Source organism: Penicillium atrosanguineum (genome assembly GCF_028827265.1).
Source record: "Penicillium atrosanguineum strain IBT 20685 chromosome Unknown utg000004l_segment0_segment0, whole genome shotgun sequence".
NCBI classification, from domain to species: Eukaryota; Fungi; Ascomycota; class Eurotiomycetes; order Eurotiales; family Aspergillaceae; genus Penicillium; species Penicillium atrosanguineum.
Window position 1 is genome coordinate 1,657,266 of NW_026623136.1, and position 17,508 is coordinate 1,674,773.

Here is a 17,508-nt window from a genome sequence, read left to right on the forward strand (position 1 = left end):
ACATCGAAATTCACTGACATCAATTCCAGTGCCACACGAGTCCAGACTTGCGTGGCTGAAAGCAAGTTGGTTGTGACCAGTTGTGACCGAATCGGGAAAGACTGACCTCATAATATGGTAATTCTGAAAAATCCAGGTTTCCCGCCTGTATCGCCGATACTCCACCATATAGTGCCGAGTCTGGGTAGGACGCCCATTCTCTCGAGTATTACATCCTTGCAGGCATCAGAGCCCGACCTCGTGAAGACTCATCATTATGTCGAACAAACCAAAGGAGACCGCTCTCATGTTTGGGCCGACCGGACACGCGAATAAGCAGAATGTAAGCTAAAAGATGGGGTTTCTTCTTGCTCAAAAGTAAGAAGGACCAAATCGCATAAGAATCTTACGTTGATAATTTTGAAGCACAACCATGAGATCCTCGTGCCTAGTAAAGGCATTGATAGAAATGATCCATCACAGATGAATCAGCATCACACTGAAGTGAAAGGAGCGATCGCGGCCTTGCCGAGCGAATATCGTGAATTGATCTACGACATGTACGAGGCAGTCCAACAGCACGACCGGAGTCGCGAACAGGAACTATTTGCGAAAATCCGAGATCGCAAAACTGCGCAACAAGTCCGTGCGTACCTCTACGGGATGTTAGCCAATGCAAAATTGTCTGAGATGAACGATCAAATCGCCGGACGTTCATATGAGGCTCAAATCGACATGGAGATGGAAGATCATTTGCCGCGAGCTCGCCCCAGGGTAATGGATATCCAATATTTGTGTAACACAGCTCCGGTGAGGGTTCCAGCGAGACCGTGGACTACGGTTACGGATAGTGACGACTTGGTATCGCACTTAGTATCGCTTTATCTCACCTGGGGCTATCCATTTTACGCATTCTTTTGCCGTGACACATTTGTCAAACACATGCAGCTAGGGCATCTGAACTCGGACTTTTGTAGTCCCTTCTTAGTGAACGCCCTCCTCGCCAACGCATGCGTGAGTCATCAGGCGTCGTCGGTTGTCTTTCAGCTAGGTCTAACCAAAGAAAGTTTTACTCAGACTACGCGGAGGCGTATAGCTTACCTGGAGACGTGAAAAGAAAGGGCGCCCATTTTCTGGCCGAAGCAGAATGGCACCTGAGATCGCATCAACTTGAAGGCAGAAGCGATACCCGGCTGGTTTCATTACAAGCAACTCTTCTGTTATATGAAAGGTAACGGTGTCTATAGTCAACTTGAAAACTATTCTAACTCTCTCTTCCTTGATTTATAGATATTCCCTGTCGGGTTACGACAATAATGGATACACGATGCTTCATCGAGCGATAGGAATGGCCGAATCACTTGGTATAGTGAACAATTCTAAAGTGCTAAACCTGGACACACCACACTTCTCCAAGGACATGAAACACTCTCTCAAACGAACTGCATGGGGGTTGTTCCAAATTGATACGTGCGCGCACCATCAGCCCAGCAATTAAGAAGAGATTAAGCTGACGCTGCTACAGCATTGTCCACATGAATTTTCTTAGACAGAGTCAGATCAAGCGCGTGAGCCTCGATCGCATTTCCCGGAGCGAAACGCTTGCGGAAGAATTGTGGATACCCTATCCGGAGCAAGGCAGTCCTCGTCGGTCTAACATGAGCTGGTACTTCGATGAAGCTTGCAAGCTCTCTTATATAGCAAGGGACACCTCTTGGAATATTGCACGTACCGATGAAGATGGAAACATCAAAAAAGAGCTTTACAAACGGCTGTCCACGTGGGAAAGGGAGCTGCCCGATACTTTTGAGATGATAGAGAAGCCAGCGCCATATATCGTTATACTCAGGTGTGTCATAGCGTGGTCTTTCCAAGAATCAATGCTACAGGGTTCAATTTACTAACCAACAATGTCGCAACAGGATGCGCTACCACACTCTGGTCATCAATTTATGTTGCCATGACCTGCAGACCACCACGTTCATGATGAGAAGCAAACATGATCCCAATCTAGCCAGCTCAAATGGTGACTTCGATGCCGTCAAGATTGCTCTCCTATCGGCACGAGAAATAGTTGCTCTTGTCCGCAAATTTGGAACAGAGTATGGACTGGAACATAGCCATCAGTTTGTTATGTATGCCATTAACGTCTCATTGTTCTGTCTGCTTGCGCAGGGGGACTTTGATATCCTGGATCCTGATTTCTTGACCCTAACTGAAGCATTTTCTGTTGTCGCATGTCGCTCACAAGTTGGGAGGCATTTGTTTCGGGCATTTAAAATATCAGTCCGCTCCCGAAACCAAGCCGGGATGATTGAAAGACCAGATGATGCTCCTCCTGGAATCAAAGAGCTTTTGGGGCTACATGAAAATCACGGTGAGCTTGACAAGTGGGATTATTATGCAGATTGCTTGGCTGAAGTGGATGGTGAAAAAACCTCCAATAAGGATATTGGAATAGATCTCACGGTACCTGGATTACACCAGATGCTTAAGTGGTACGAGAATCTGAGCATCGGCGATGAAGTGCAGTGGAGAAGGAACACTGAGCCTGCGTTCTAATACACTCTTATCATGCTTGGTTTCATTTATTAACAGCGATACTACCTTCATAACAAGTTTCTCGATTCAAACTCTAACTACCAATCTCCTTACCATACATTACACTCTATAAATCATTACAATCATTATAACTCAATTGAATTAGATCCTAAGTCACCGAATTAAAAGACCTCATCGCTTCATTCTAGAGGTTTAAATTGTATAAAATCATCGATTACACGATTGTCACTTTCCTTCCAAACAGAGTGGTTGTTCTGCGTCATGGTGATAGAAGTGCTTGTAAAGGCTAAGAAACAGACCAGAACATTTACAGGGTGGTGGTAAAATACTTGTTTACCATGGCATAACAGAGGTCGTGAACAAAAATGTGAGCCTAGGTGCAGTGAACACAGGCCATAGCCACGTGCGTAGGTGCAGCGAGTTTTGAGGCTAGGGACCAAGCTGTGATCTGGGGGTAATCCGGAAATGCCAAGAATGTAGCCTTGATTTTAAGCGTTAGGTGGACAAGTGACCGAAAACCTGATTATATCAGCATTGGCGGACCATCGAGCTATGTACAATGCAGCTACATAATTCCCGCCGAATGATGTCATCCCTCAGTATAGCCGCTACCAACAATTAGGCGCCTTTTGCAACGTCATTTTGACGACGTGATCTGTGGTTGCTAACATCTACAACCTTGTTTGCAGCCTCACGGTCGATCATTTTCCCAGTTTACTAGAATCCAATTAATAGATTCAAATACTACATAAAGCCCGTAGACCCTAAGTTAACAAGGTATGCAACACTCCTCCATTTTCACGCTTTACCTTCCCATTCAAAACATTCAAGTTTTATAATTATTCGTCACTATCACTCGACTTATCCTATATTTCCAGATGTTCGGACGGAGCTCAGGACCAGCTGCTCGGCTTGCCCGGCAGCAATTGCAATCAAAAGCTCGTGTTGCCAACTCTCGCTTTCAATCAACCGCATCTCATGCAGCCTCCGCCGGTGGCAACCCTGCTTTGATTGGTGGAATTACTGGTGGAGCTGTCGCCGTTTCTATTGGATACATCTGGTATCATTTCTCCGGGGCCAAGACACTCGTGAACACAAGCAAGCAGACACAAGCCTACCTCGATCAAGCCAAACAAACAATCGCTCAAAATGCGCCCGAGCCCAACGAGGCATTCCGCTGGTTGGAGGATTCGGTAAAAAGCTACGCCGTCTTCATCCCTGGTGCGCGAGGCTACGTCGACACCGCATTTGAAGACCTGAAAAAGATCCAGAACGACCACCGAAAGGAATTTGATGAAATTGTCAGTGACGCATACAATGACCTACATGATATTACGCAAAAAGAGGGATTTACCACCGCTTCGGCGTCCAAGGGATTGCAGGTTTTGCAAAAGCACTCCAAACGCCTTTTCGATCTGGCTGGTGATGCCGCGGAGAATGTCCTCAGCAACCACCCTCAATTGAAGGAGAAAGTTGGGGGCAGCTACGACCAGCTTAAGCAGATGGGTGATGCTTACGGCCCCAAGGCGAAAGAGGAGGTGGACCAGACTTGGAAACAGATCTCCAGCATTGTGCAGCGCGGCGTGAATGCGGACTCACTGGAGGAGATCAAGAAGATGATCCAGGACAAGACGGACAAGCTGCAGAAAATGGGAGACGAGGCATGGCAGAAGGGCCTCGAGGAGTCTCAGCAATACTTGGAAAAGAACCCCAAGCTGAAGCAATTGGTCGAAGACAATGCCGATACCCTGAAGAAGGGAAACTTCAAGGACCTGTGGGGCCTTGTGAAGGATAGCGCTTCTTCGGGCAAGACGGAGCAAGTGGAAAAATATGTCAAAGAGAAGGCTGACAAAACCAAGAACACCGACTTGGGCAGCCTGGACAAATGGCTGAATATGGTTCCGGGTGGCTCAAACATAATTCCCCAGCTGCAGTCGCTACAGACCATTGCGCAGAAGAAGGGTAGCGAAGCAGAGAACGTGCTTACAGAGACCCTCGAGGAGCTACAAGATGTGCTGAAAAAGCGAAAGGAACAGGTGGAAAAGCTCGCCGAGGAGGCGAAGAAGGATGCGAAATGAGTTTTCTATAATTATGCATTGTCATGTACATTAATAGCCTATATTGTTTCGAATCATTAAACAGTTTCAGCACCAGTTTGAAATTTTCAGCTTGCAACCCAAATATTCGTGAATATATTCTCCGCCACCCCATCCTATTATTATATTTATGATGCTTTTCAAACATTCACAAGGCCTGTACCATATAAAACCCTATCTAGACAATTTTCCCTCATGGATATATTATGCCACAGTTTCTGTTGCCATTGGTCAAAAAGTAACCGGTAAGGTATGCTATGGTTCATATGTTCTCATTGTCCCGTTTTTAATAATATTCAACATGTAAACAATAGATTAACACCGTGAAAATCGAGAAAGCCGCGCGCGATTCATCCTCAAGGTCATGAATGATATTAAAGCCAAAGTTCCGCTCTATAAATCTATACTTTCTGCTAAGCTCGACTCTCATGATTGTATGATTCAAAAGTCAACTTTAATACCCGCTGCGAAAAATTATCCTATTGGTCGCAGTCATCGAAGGAGGATACCAGGTCGGCTGAGCAGCGGAAATGATCGGGCTGGGAAGACCTTTACATTAGGATCATCTTTTGTAAGTAAAGTTCTCCGCGGTAAATCCAGAATTAGCAATCTTTGATTGCTGTACCAGGTCATATTCTGGCACTGAAATGGTCGAACTCGCGAGGATCGTCTCGGCGAGATCACATTGCGTAGGCAAGTGCGCAGCTCCACCCGGGCGAGAATAGGGGCTTAGTGAATAACCAATAAATGGAATGATATCATCAAGTAGAAGAGAAGGGAATTTACTGGTAGGCATGGAGTAGATAATCTTCAAATGCCGAGCCGGCACCGGGGAGATCACTCGAGCACGGCTGTCTCAATCGAGCTAGAGCTTCAAAAAGCAGTGAAAGGACAGACTAGGCCAGACCACTCCGGAAAAGATATACTTAACCGTCCTTGCCGCTACAAAATGATCGTCACAGAGAAGCCCACATCCTAGACTAATTTCCAACCCACCCGACAAACAGATTGTTATATCAGATATGAGGGGAAAGGGAAAGCAAGTTCAGAACACGTGTTTCGCTACATAAGACAAGATTGCCACCGTGAAGAGGGCCATCGGTTGAAGGAGCGAAAGCCACCAAACCATGACAGAAGTGGTAACCCGTCTCCATCTTATCACTGCAGGCCATCGCAAGCCAAACAATACATGTGCCCCCACACCTTTCCTCGCCAACACCCCATCACAGACCTTACCGACCAGTCCTGATCCAGACCCGCAGATCTAGGTCGATCCACAGCACCGGAAATCACCCCTGACACGGGGAAAGGGACCCGTGCATGCCACGGGCAATTCTGTTGGTACGTTCCGCGTGCCGGGGGCATGGGCCGGACGGAGTCTGGAGGTGTACTTTGGACTGGGTTGTGTACTTGAGAATGGTGAAAGGGGATAAGGGGGGAGATAACAAAGTAGCATAGAAGGGGTCAGGAACAGGGCAGATCTGGGATCTAGACCGGGGTCTAGACCTGGGTAGCGGTGTGCGTTGGTCTATTCAGCGAGCGAAAGCTCTAGAAGATCTGGTGCGGATGTTTATTGCTGTTTAGGTCGTGCGCACGGGATCTCAAGCTGTGGTTGCTCGGATTTGCCCGATCAAGTAAGCTTGTGGACTGCGGATGGGACTAGTTACTCTCGGATGCCTCCCGGTGCCCCTAGATCGCGGGCTTGGGTCACATGGCACTTTGATGGATGTGTCCGTTTTCTAGCTTGTCTAATTCTGAGTCCTTTATTGAATGGTCTCGCGGGATGTATGCTTGGCCGTGATGGTCTAGACGTAGTCTTGCACTACCGCTACTCTGCTACTCTGCTACTATGACTTATTTTTAATTGACGCGTGTAGAAATAATCATAGAAGATCTGGAATGCATCCGGGCAAGAAAAAAAAAACGTCTTATCCCAAAGTCCCGGAATGGGCGATTGACTTTTCGCACCGCCCAGGAACAGGAGGGAGGCGCAGCTATTGGTGAATACCGGAAACCACATGACAGCAGAGAGAAAATCAAAATAGAAGTACGACTTTGGCGTTCGGCAATGAATCCCGGGGATCCCCCGATGGTCAGGTGAACCCCAAAGTGGCGCAAACCCGGGGGATCGGCTTTCCCAAAAGAGGAATCCGATCTTCCCCCAGATTTGTCTCTCTCTTCTCTAATCCCTGCACATCCTTGAGGTGGCCAATATTGCCATAGAGAAATCATGGCAAAACCCATTATTCAAAATACATGGTTTATTGCAAGATTAATTGTTTGGCTGCGCGCAAGTTTACCGTGTTGTTCTATAATTGTACGAGATTGTCGCCACGGCCGTTAAACCTGCGCCAACGCGCATTCCCCGGGCCTGGACCGAGCGTTGACGCCGCCCTTGGCCCAGTCTGGATTGCTCTCTTTGGAAGTCTCTTCATGTTCACGAGACCTCTTCTCGCCGGGACCTCCTTGGGTCTCGGTGCTAGCGGTGCCGGACGTAGCCTTTCGGCTCACCATGGTCAATATTTAAAGGCGTCGTTCATTCCATGGTTACTCTCCTTCATCATTGTATTCAATCTAATATCTTAATCACCCTCGACATTCAATTTTTGCACCTTTCAAGCTTCGGCTGATTCTGCTATTTCTATACCTTTTATACTCTTCTAATCACTCTCAACATAATGTCTGTCTCCATTGAAACCACCGAGGTTCCCACTGCCCCCAACACATCCCAGCCCATCCTCTTGGGCCAGAAGGCCAGAATGCCCGAGTTCAGTCTCGCCGGCAAGGTCGTCTGCGTCTCTGGCGCTGGCCGTGGTCTGGGCCTGACCCAGAGTGAAGCCCTCCTGGAGGCTGGCGCAAAGGTCTACGCTCTCGATCGTCTCGAGGAGCCTGCCCAAGAATTCGCAGAGATCCAACAACGCGCAAAGGATCTGGGCACCGAATTGCACTATCGCCGCATTGATGTTCGCGACACTGAGCTTTTGAACAGCGTCATCGAGGACATTGCCAACACAGAAGGCCGTATGGACGGCCTCGTGGCCGCCGCTGGTATTCAGCAGGAGACACCAGCTTTGGAATACTCTGCCAAGGACAGCAACACCATGTTCGAAGTCAACGTCACTGGAGTGTTCATGACCGCGCAGGCCGTTGCCAAGCAGATGATTCGCTTCGGAAACGGTGGCAGCATTGCTATGATCGCCAGTATGAGCGGCACTATTGCCAATCGGGTAAGTTTCCACCACCCCAAACTTTTATTATTTTTGTTTTCTACCTTTCTATCCTTGTACCCACCTACCATCCCTACACTTGCCTCATTGGGCGTCTCGTGTTCCACAAAAACATAGATCTTCCCCGCATCCACACAATCCCTTAAGAGCCAAGACTAACACTCAATACAGGGTCTTATCTGCCCCGCCTACAACGCCAGCAAGGCCGCCGTCATCCAGTTGGGTCGCAACCTTGCCATGGAGTGGGGCCAGTACAACATCCGCGTCAACACCATCTCCCCCGGCTACATCGTCACCTCCATGGTTGAGAACCTATTCATCCAATTCCCCGAGCGCCGCGACCAGTGGCCCAAGGAGAACATGCTCGGCCGCTTGTCTCGCCCCGAGGAGTACCGCGGCGCAGCCGTCTTCCTGCTCAGCGATGCCAGCAGCTTCATGACCGGCAGTGACCTGCGCATGGACGGAGGCCACGCCGCGTGGTAAATGATCTCGACGTGACATGACCGGTCTCTCATTGCATGGCGTTCTTCTAAATTGGCGTTTTTTTTAAATTGGAGCGAAATAGCGGGCTTGTCCTATAATTCTTTGTTTTTCCTGATTGGATCTAAATGACTCTAATATTACGATTAGCGCTGTCTGGCTACTTGTTACTGGCTACTGAAGAGTTAATTTAATTATGATGTTGATTAGACTCATATCGATCGCTCGAGTTGATGCACCTGCATCTGGAATCTGACATCCGACCCCACATGCTGCCCACTTTTGACAGACCGGCTCCACAGCCCACTACTATAATCCCTGTTAAGGTGTTTGCCGAACCAAGCCTCCTGCATCCCGATCAGATCATGTGTTTTATTCTACTCCTCAAGGGTCGCTTTGCGTAAAGGCATCGTCCACTCGGATCCGAACACACTACACTGGAAACACGTTCTGGGTATCGAGCTCGCACATGACACTTTGGACACGAATCAGAGTAGGAAATAGACGAGGATTTGAGTGTATGATGTATGACACGACATCAACAAAGAACGGACCAAGGTTCCCTCCGGCTCATGACAGAGATGACTCGGTGACTCGGTAACAAAAATGTCATAGCTCGGGCTAAAATCTGGAATCCGGGGAAGGTGCGGAGATGGATACCTGCTAATTAGAGGGGGTAGGAGGGGCTCGGTCCTTGGTTGTCGGGGCTCATTTCTGGTTTTGTGGCTAATTTCATCTCTTTTTCCAAATACGAGGGTTTAGTCCTAAATTTAGGTTAGGGAAAGTGGGGGCGTCACTGGTCGTCACTGTGTGATGGTGATTGGACTGGGATCGGTAAGGGAGTTGGGTTCTTTGACAATGTGACTACTGACGATTATTCTACAAAGGCTTTGTGGAGGGCCGGGTAACGACGGCACTTTTGTACATGGTTGAATGGACGTGTTGGGATTACGAAGTGGTGTGAAGTCATGACTCGGGATCCCCTCTAGCAATCCCATATGGGTAATTTGGCTCTTGCACTCACCTATCATGTAGCACGGGTCGTGCTCATTACCTAATGGCGATGCTGTGTCGCACGACTCCACGGCCCCTTCTACAGGTCGGGTCGGACAGTGTAAGCCGCGACAAGTTCTGGGCATCCTAAATAGTTCTCGGAGTTCCCGAGCAGGGGACTCGGGTGACACGATGCAAATTTTGACTGATTGAAAAGGGTTGCCACCGAAAGATAAGGCTGATCATGAACACCCTGTTCTATCGTGCTATGGCCGTAGGGTCGCAGGGGTCGAAATGCAAGAAATGTGGCAAGTTCCTGCCTACAGTGCCCAGGCAGGGGTACGAGGAAAGAGCAAGCAGATTCAGGGGCCAATTGCATTCGGGAAGTGCGATTAAGGAGGGGCAACTTCTCGATAAGGGCCACGCCACGCCACGCAAGTGATTCTTGGCGCTATCCGACTTTGTTTTCCTATTTCCTTTTGGGAATTCTAGAACACTTCCTGTGCTGTATCTATATCTAGTGGCGGCTTGATCCGTCTATCATCGGAGAGTAAGAAGAGTAAGCAGTAAGCTCATACAACACAAATATCATATTCGGAGGAGATAACAAGCTGCGTCCAGAGTGGAGTGCCAAGACATAGCTCATGTGAAGTGGAACGCGATAAGCAATGCCAAGCTGAATACAAGCCTTCAAAGACTTTTCGCGTCTGTGTGTTCGCTGCTCCGACGGTCTTCCCTCGGTTCTAGAATTTCATTGTGTTGTGCCTTGGTTGAGAGAACGGCAGTTGCTGCAAGAATTGTAGACCCGACTCCCTGGCTTCTCAACACTCTTCTTGACTCCGTTGAAACTACGATTCAAAACACATCTAACCCAGCTCAATTGACATTTCGACTGGCTAAATGCATTTCTCGCCTAATCACATTTCCCGAGGACATTGGTTTCGCATGGTTAAGCTTCCTTCCGCCATTCATCTTAGCGTGGTTTCTTTTCTGCACTAGCCACTCACAACATCCCGCTACCGCTAGTGTCTTCTACAGTTACATGGCACGGGATGGCCAGTCTCCACCAGGTACACAAGCCGGGCCCTTGCGATATTCTTATTTGTTGCCCATTGATCCTTATCTGCCGAACAGCACGGACATGTACCTCTTTTAAGGAAAGCGTAGTTGGTGGGTGGCGTGATAAGTCTGGGGTAAACAGTCGACTCGTGGCTGCTGTAGCACGATGCGCAGGAAGAAAAATATGGACATGGGCCAAGGTTCAACGGATACCTCTTGCGCCATCTCGTCTATTTTCTTTTCAGCTCTCTAAATCAGGTGTCGTAGATAGCGCGAGGAATATAAGAGTTCGCGATTTACTTTCCTTCACTTCTTCTCCTCCTCCCCTCACTCTTCTTCCTTCTTCTCCCTCACCCCCCTCTTTTCTCCCGCTCCTCCAAACTTGGATAATTGTACTCTATCCATTATGGAGAAAGCTGTGAACCCCTCTACCACCTCGTTGGAAGTCAACGAAGGTGCCGTGGTCACAACCAATATGAAAGATGAAAAGACGGGTCTGAATTACAGCGTCCCGGAAAAAGGTCTCGTGTCTGCTTCCTACAATACTTACCTTGGTGATGAAGCCCCCACCGAGGATGAGCTGAACGGCCCAAATGCCCTGCGTCGCATCTCTGCCCCCATCCCCTGGGCTGTCTACACTGTCGCCTTTGTCGAGCTGTGCGAGCGCTTCTCGTACTATGGAACTCAAGTTCTGTGTAAGTTAATTTTACCTGCATTACTTCTTCTGGGTGACATGATTCTAACCCGTGGTACATGCAGATTCCAACTTTGTGAACCACTCTCTGCCTCTTCCCTATCCTTATGGCCCTGCCGGTTCCAACCACAACACCGGAGCTGGTGGCGGCACTTCCGAAGGTGTCTCTGGAGCTCTGGGAAAAGGTAGCCAGGTTGCCAACGGAATCAACACTTTCAACACTTTCTGGTGCTACCTAGTTCCATTGTTCAGTGCCTACATTGCTGATGAGTACTGGGGCCGATACAAGACCATTTGCTGGTCGATTGGAGCTGCCATCATCGGACATATCATCCTGGTCATCTCTGCGATTCCCCCGGTCATTACCAACTCCAACGCTTGCTTTGGCGTCTTCATGTTGGGTGTTATTATCATGGGTCTTGGTACTGGCGGTTTCAAGCCCAACATTTCTGCTCTCGTTGTCGAGCAGATTCCTGCTACCAGCATGAAGGTCCGCACTCTGCCCTCTGGCGAGCGTGTGATTGTCGATCCGACTATCACCCAGAGCCGAATTTACCACTACTTCTACCTGTTCATCAATATCGGTGCTCTGGTCGGGCAAATCGGCATGGCTTATGCTGAGAAGTATGTTGGATTCTGGCTTGCCTACTTGCTGCCCACCCTCATGTTCATGACCACTCCCTTCATCATGTGGTGGGGACGCAACCGTTACCGCCAGGCTCCTCCTCAGGGATCAGTCACCTCCAAGGCCGTGCGCGCCTTCTTCTTCGCCCTGAAGGCCCGCTTCTCCTGGAATCCGGTTGCATTCTGGAAGCGCACTCACGACGGTACCCTGTGGGAGACCGTTAAGCCTTCCAATATCCCTCCGGCTCTTCGCCCCCACTGGATGACTTTCGACGATGCCTGGGTTGATGAAGTTCGCCGTGGTTTCGCCGCCTGTGCTGTCTTCTGTTACTACCCTCTGTACTGGCTTGCATACGGTCAATTGACCAACAACCTGACGACCCAGGCTTCAACTATGACCTTGCACGGCGTGCCCAACGACGTTGTCAACAACCTTGATCCCTTCGCCCTGATCCTCTTCATCCCTGTCTGCGATCAGCTCCTGTACCCTGCTCTGCGCAAGGCTGGCTTCAAGTTCACCGCTATCAAGAAGATCACTCTTGGTTTCCTCCTGGCTGCACTGGCGATGGTCTGGTCCGCCGTCCTACAGTATTACATTTACAAGACTTCACCCTGTGGATACAACGCCAACAGCTGTACAAATGCGGATGGTAGTATTAATCCCACTCCGTTGAACGTCTGGATCCAAACCGGGGCCTACGTCTTGATCGCTTTCTCTGAGATTTTCGCCTCCATCACCTCTCTCGAGTACGCATACTCCAAGGCGCCGGTCAACATGCGTTCCCTGATTCAGGCCATCTCCCTCTTCACCAATGCCATCTCGTCGGCTATTGCTGAGGCCCTGAACCCGCTGTCCGCAGACCCTCTGTTGGTCTGGAACTACGGTGTCTTCGCCGTGCTGGCTTTCGTTGGCGGTATCCTCTTTATCATCCAGTTCTGGGGTCTGGATCAAGAAGAAGAGACCCTCAACAACCTGCCTGCAGGTCGGGTCGAGGCAGACGAGAAGATCGCCGATCGCGCGATGTTCGACGCTGCCGAGATTGGCCCTGCCCGTGGTTAGATGATTTAACGCCTACCTATTCACATATGTTAATTACCGTCATGGGACGATAATACGATGAATGATACTTAATCTGCATTCTTAATTCTATTCTATTGTAGCTTAGATGTGATCGTCGATTGTCTGCAGTTTGTCGGTCTCCACGGCGTGCCGATCTCCGACCGACGCCAACTGGAGCCGATCGTAGTGGATCCCAGCACATAGAAGATTCCTCTTTTCATGATCGTAAGCACGATCCCCCAAAAGTGTTTAAGCCCTGGAGACCCAAAATTAAAACCCCTCCCAACGTAAGGTCCATTTAATCGCCTCACCTGCCCAACAGGGCAAGTATCGCGACCCAAACAAGCCGAAATGAGCCCCATCAGCCACCACCCGCCGTTCGCCGAGCTGGTTTCCCACCTTGGCCCCCCACCTTGGCTCCCAATTTGGCTCCAGCCACTACTGCATCTAGTGCATCTAGTGCAGCCCAATTAGCATGGGTGTCAGGGGAAATGTAGCTGCCTGTCGGATGTGTCGGTAAATACGATTACGGACTACCAAGTATGGAGGGTTAAAAATTAGATGCCGTTTCTGATTTCCGGTTTTTCTAGTGGCCAATGACCCTTGGTCCCTTGTTCACTTGTGGATCGGCGCTATCCGTTGATGTGCGACGGATCGGAACTCGGCGAGATTAATCAGTTGCACCGCCGCAGTGGATCTTTAATTGGAGCTAGAATATGTTGCCGGTACGGGTATAGGATTATGCTTGCGATGCATTACCTTGATGCCTAGAGAAGTGACTCTGGAAGGGGATAGCTCGGGAAGGTACCGTATACTTCAAGGGTCAAGGGTTGAACCCCTCGAGGATTTCCTGTGGACGCATAACACAGTAGCGCGAGGAATCCCGCCGTTTTTCAAACTGACATATGGTTTCCTGAGATATGGAAATCGCCTCTACCTCGACCTTCCCGGCTCTCAATACCCTATGTACATAGCAACCTTCGTGGACATGGCGATCGTCGGCAATAGCTACCCTAAATATGACATGTCCGAAAATAATAGAGAATAATCTTTTCATAATTCTTCATAATTTCATACATGGCCCCTGAAGGCTGAAGGCCTAAGTCTCACCTCAGCCCTGCACCTGCGCCTCATCGTTGGTCGAAGAAGCTAGTAACAGAACACAAAGACACAGATAATCGGTACACCGCTAAAACCTCGGGGCCCGCGGCGCGGTAGGTTCGTTACTTGACATCACCAATCTCCACCCTCCCCATAGCCATGATTCGCAGTTCCCGGGGAACGCCCATCCACCTGCTGAAAACTTGGGCATTCCACTTCTGAAATCTCGGCTGGGCTTGGCTAAGCTTCCGGCGTCCCCGGTGCATAAATATCATGTGCACATCCCCTGGGTGATCACTTCCCCAGCTTCTCTCCCTCGAATCACCGAGTCAGAATCAGTTGAGGTCAAGGTCGCGCTGCCACCATGAAACTATCTGCGCTGGTCGGCTCGATTGCCGTGGGCTTCGTGCCCGGTACGTTTTTTATTCGGTCGCGTGTCGTGTGATACAGACGCGCATGCTCCTGCTCTCCGAGACATCTTGCTAATAATCTGTCAGGCGCCATTGCTGCTCCTCCCAATGGCTTTGATACAAAAGATCTCTCTCTGGAAGTCGCTCGCCGTGCACTTCCGAATGCTCCGAATGGATATACCCCGACTAACGTGAGCTGTCCGGCTTCGCGGCCGTCGGTGCGTAGCGCCGCCAAGCTTTCGACCAATGAGACCTCCTGGCTTGAGACTCGTCGCACCAAGTCCCTGACTGCGATGAAGGACTTCTTCGGCCATGTCAATGTCAGCGATTTCGATGTCACTTCGTACCTGGATAAGCACTCTAGCAACTCGTCAAACCTGCCGAATATCGGTATTGCGGTGTCCGGTGGTGGTTACCGTGCGATGCTGAACGGCGCCGGTGCTATCAAGGCGTTTGATAGCCGAACGGAAAATGCCACTACCAGTGGTCACCTCGGTGGTTTGCTGCAGTCATCGACGTATGTCGCTGGTCTCTCTGGAGGTAGCTGGCTGGTTGGATCCATCTATATCAACAATTTCACCACTATCAGTGCGCTGCAGGAAAGTAGTGACGTCTGGGCGTTGTCCAACTCTATTATCGAGGGCCCTGATACTGGCGGCCTCCAGATCCTGGACTCGGCTAGCTACTACAAGGATCTGGCTGATTGGGTGGATGACAAGAAGGATGCTGGATTCAATACTTCTATCACTGATATCTGGGGCCGTGCGCTTGCCTTCCAGATGTTCAACGCCAGCAACGGCGGTCTTGCCTACACCTGGTCGTCCATTGCCGAGACGACTGAGTTCCAAGATGGAAACTACCCCATGCCTCTGGTCGTTGCAGATGGCCGGAACCCCGGCGAGCTGGTCGTCGGTAGTAACTCTACCGTGTATGAATTCAACCCCTGGGAGTTTGGTAGCTTCGACCCGACTATCTTTGGTTTTGCTCCTCTGGAGTACATTGGCTCTCGTTTCGTGAACGGCGAGATCCCCAGTGGCGATAGCTGCGTCCGTGGCTTCGATAGCGCTGGTTTCGTCATCGGAACTTCTTCCACCCTATTCAACCAGTTCCTGCTACAGATCAACACCACCTCTCTCCCCAGCTTCGTCAAGAACGTCTTCAACGACATCCTCTTCGATATTGACCAAGCCAACGATGACATCGCCGCCTACGACCCCAACCCTTTCTACCACTACAACAACGACAGCTCCCCATATGCCAAACAGAAAGTCCTTGACGTCGTCGATGGCGGCGAAGATCTCCAAAACATCCCACTCCACCCCCTTATTCAACCCGAGCGTGCTGTCGACGTAATCTTCGCCGTCGACTCCTCCGCCGACACAACCTATTCCTGGCCCAATGGCACCTCCCTTGTCGCCACCTACGAGCGCAGCCTGAACAGTAGCGGCATCGGCAACGGCACTGCCTTCCCTTCCGTCCCAGACCAAAACACCTTCGTCAACCTAGGCCTAAACACTCGTCCCACCTTCTTCGGCTGCGATAGCTCAAACCTCACCGGCCCGGCCCCCATCGTCGTCTACATCCCCAATTACCCTTACTCCTCCTTTTCCAACGTTTCAACCTTCGACCTAAGCTACGAAGACACCCAGCGCGATAACATCATCCTAAACGGCTACGAAGTCGCCACCATGGCCAACTCCACCCGTGACGGTAACTGGACCGCCTGTGTGGGATGTGCTATTCTCAGTCGCTCGTTCGAGCGCACGAAGACCACACTCCCAGATATTTGCACCCAGTGCTTTACCAATTACTGCTGGAATGGTACTCTCAACTCGACTACGCCGAATGCTTTTGAGCCCGTTACTCTCATGGACAATAGTGATAGCAAAGCTTCGGCTATTGTGCCGACTGTTCTTTCTACCGCTGCTGCTGTGTCGGTCGCGCTTTTCACTTTGGTTTAGTGGGCTGTTCTTTGTATATTCTTTTTTTTAAATGCATAGGTGTGTTTCTTTTTGCGGCCCAGAGGGTTGTTAGAATGTGCTTGCATGCTGTTTACGGCCCTTTTGATGTATTACTGTGTCATGACTACATAATTCAATTTTACGCTTCATCAACATAATCAGTGTGCTAGATCATGTCCGGGACACACTACCAACGTAGTCAATATACTATCTTGTTTGCTAGCTAGGAAGGACATCTGAAATGTCATTGAGTAGGGCTCTGTCTTGCCACAGCCACATGTCTCTTCTTTAGTCGAGTAGATCGTGCTTATTCTATCGGCTCGAAGCTGCTTCCAGATGCGGGAGTCTACGACCGACATACGTTGAATTATCTGTCAACAAGTTAGGCATAGAGAAAGGATGATCAATTCCAGTGCGCTAGTTCCTATAAGATTAATATCTCAGGGGTCTATGAGCGAGACAACCGACGAAACCACCAACTTGAACTGGCAGTCTGTCTGTAAATACAGCACCCAGCCGTCAGGATCATATCTATACCCTTGAAAGAGGCATCAAGTGGACGTTGAAAGACGTGGGCGGTACAGGAGTTTATAATACCCATTTTTAAAGGGAGCTTAGGGTAGCGATCAGACATGACGGAGATGGACTATTCATTATACGACCAGGGGTATCGGGTCAATCGTGAAGAGCTCGTAGGATCGGAAAATGGTGGCCAGGAAACACAACTCTACCAAGACGAATCCATTGTCAATTTGTGCAGACGGTTCTGACGGATGATGTGAGATGTATGATGCCTATTTAAGGCAAACCTCGGGATCAAATGCCCCCATGTGCCAGGTGGCTACTGGGCGGCAGTCCCGATAAATAGAGGCTAATCCATTCAACGTTGATCGCTATAAATGTCAAGGATTCCCGTTGGGATACAAACGCCAGTATGTAGATGTTGTGGATGCCGAGGACGTCTTGAACACTCTGATAGGTCTTCAATCCAAAACTTACAGTAGCAGTAGCACATCTATATATATATATATGCAGCACTTGTGACATGCATCAATTGTTCCGTTAGTTCCAAGGTTCTGGATGGATCAATGGGTGTGAAACCTGGACTGGAAGCTTCCCAGAAATATAAACGCATAAGCCAGAAGTCAGTTGACAGTCTAGAAATTCCATACCGGAGAATCAATTGCGAAACATTAGCTAAACTAAGCTTATGTAGACTAGATCGCTGCAACCACATCTGATACGTCAGTACCAAACACATC

General features: G+C 49.5%; 5 protein-coding genes across 5 annotated transcripts; all 5 read left to right on the plus strand.

Moving 5' to 3' along the window:
• Positions 1-256: 256 nt before the first annotated feature.
• On the plus strand, positions 257-2,541 carry N7443_005946 (fungal specific transcription factor domain-containing protein; the record flags this gene model as incomplete). The annotated part of the gene is made up of 6 exons (XM_056886002.1): positions 257-322; positions 406-993; positions 1,047-1,210; positions 1,270-1,449; positions 1,505-1,828; positions 1,902-2,541. The coding sequence occupies 6 exons, from the start codon at positions 257-259 to the stop codon at positions 2,539-2,541; spliced, it is 1,962 nt and encodes a 653-aa protein (XP_056741450.1).
• An 878-nt stretch (positions 2,542-3,419) lies between these two features.
• Positions 3,420-4,619, plus strand: N7443_005947 (uncharacterized protein; the record flags this gene model as incomplete). Its single annotated transcript, XM_056886003.1, has 1 exon — positions 3,420-4,619. One exon carries the CDS (start codon positions 3,420-3,422, stop codon positions 4,617-4,619), a length of 1,200 nt encoding a protein of 399 aa, XP_056741451.1.
• A 2,696-nt stretch (positions 4,620-7,315) lies between these two features.
• Positions 7,316-8,347, plus strand: N7443_005948 (putative short chain dehydrogenase; the record flags this gene model as incomplete). Its single annotated transcript, XM_056886004.1, has 2 exons — positions 7,316-7,864; positions 8,036-8,347. 2 exons carry the CDS (start codon positions 7,316-7,318, stop codon positions 8,345-8,347), a joined length of 861 nt encoding a protein of 286 aa, XP_056741452.1.
• A 2,455-nt stretch (positions 8,348-10,802) lies between these two features.
• On the plus strand, positions 10,803-12,774 carry N7443_005949 (uncharacterized protein; the record flags this gene model as incomplete). The annotated part of the gene is made up of 2 exons (XM_056886005.1): positions 10,803-11,091; positions 11,156-12,774. The coding sequence occupies 2 exons, from the start codon at positions 10,803-10,805 to the stop codon at positions 12,772-12,774; spliced, it is 1,908 nt and encodes a 635-aa protein (XP_056741453.1).
• A 1,465-nt stretch (positions 12,775-14,239) lies between these two features.
• On the plus strand, positions 14,240-16,246 carry N7443_005950 (lysophospholipase family protein; the record flags this gene model as incomplete). Its single annotated transcript, XM_056886006.1, has 2 exons — positions 14,240-14,288; positions 14,373-16,246. The coding sequence occupies 2 exons, from the start codon at positions 14,240-14,242 to the stop codon at positions 16,244-16,246; spliced, it is 1,923 nt and encodes a 640-aa protein (XP_056741454.1).
• Between the last annotated feature and the right edge of the window lie 1,262 nt (positions 16,247-17,508).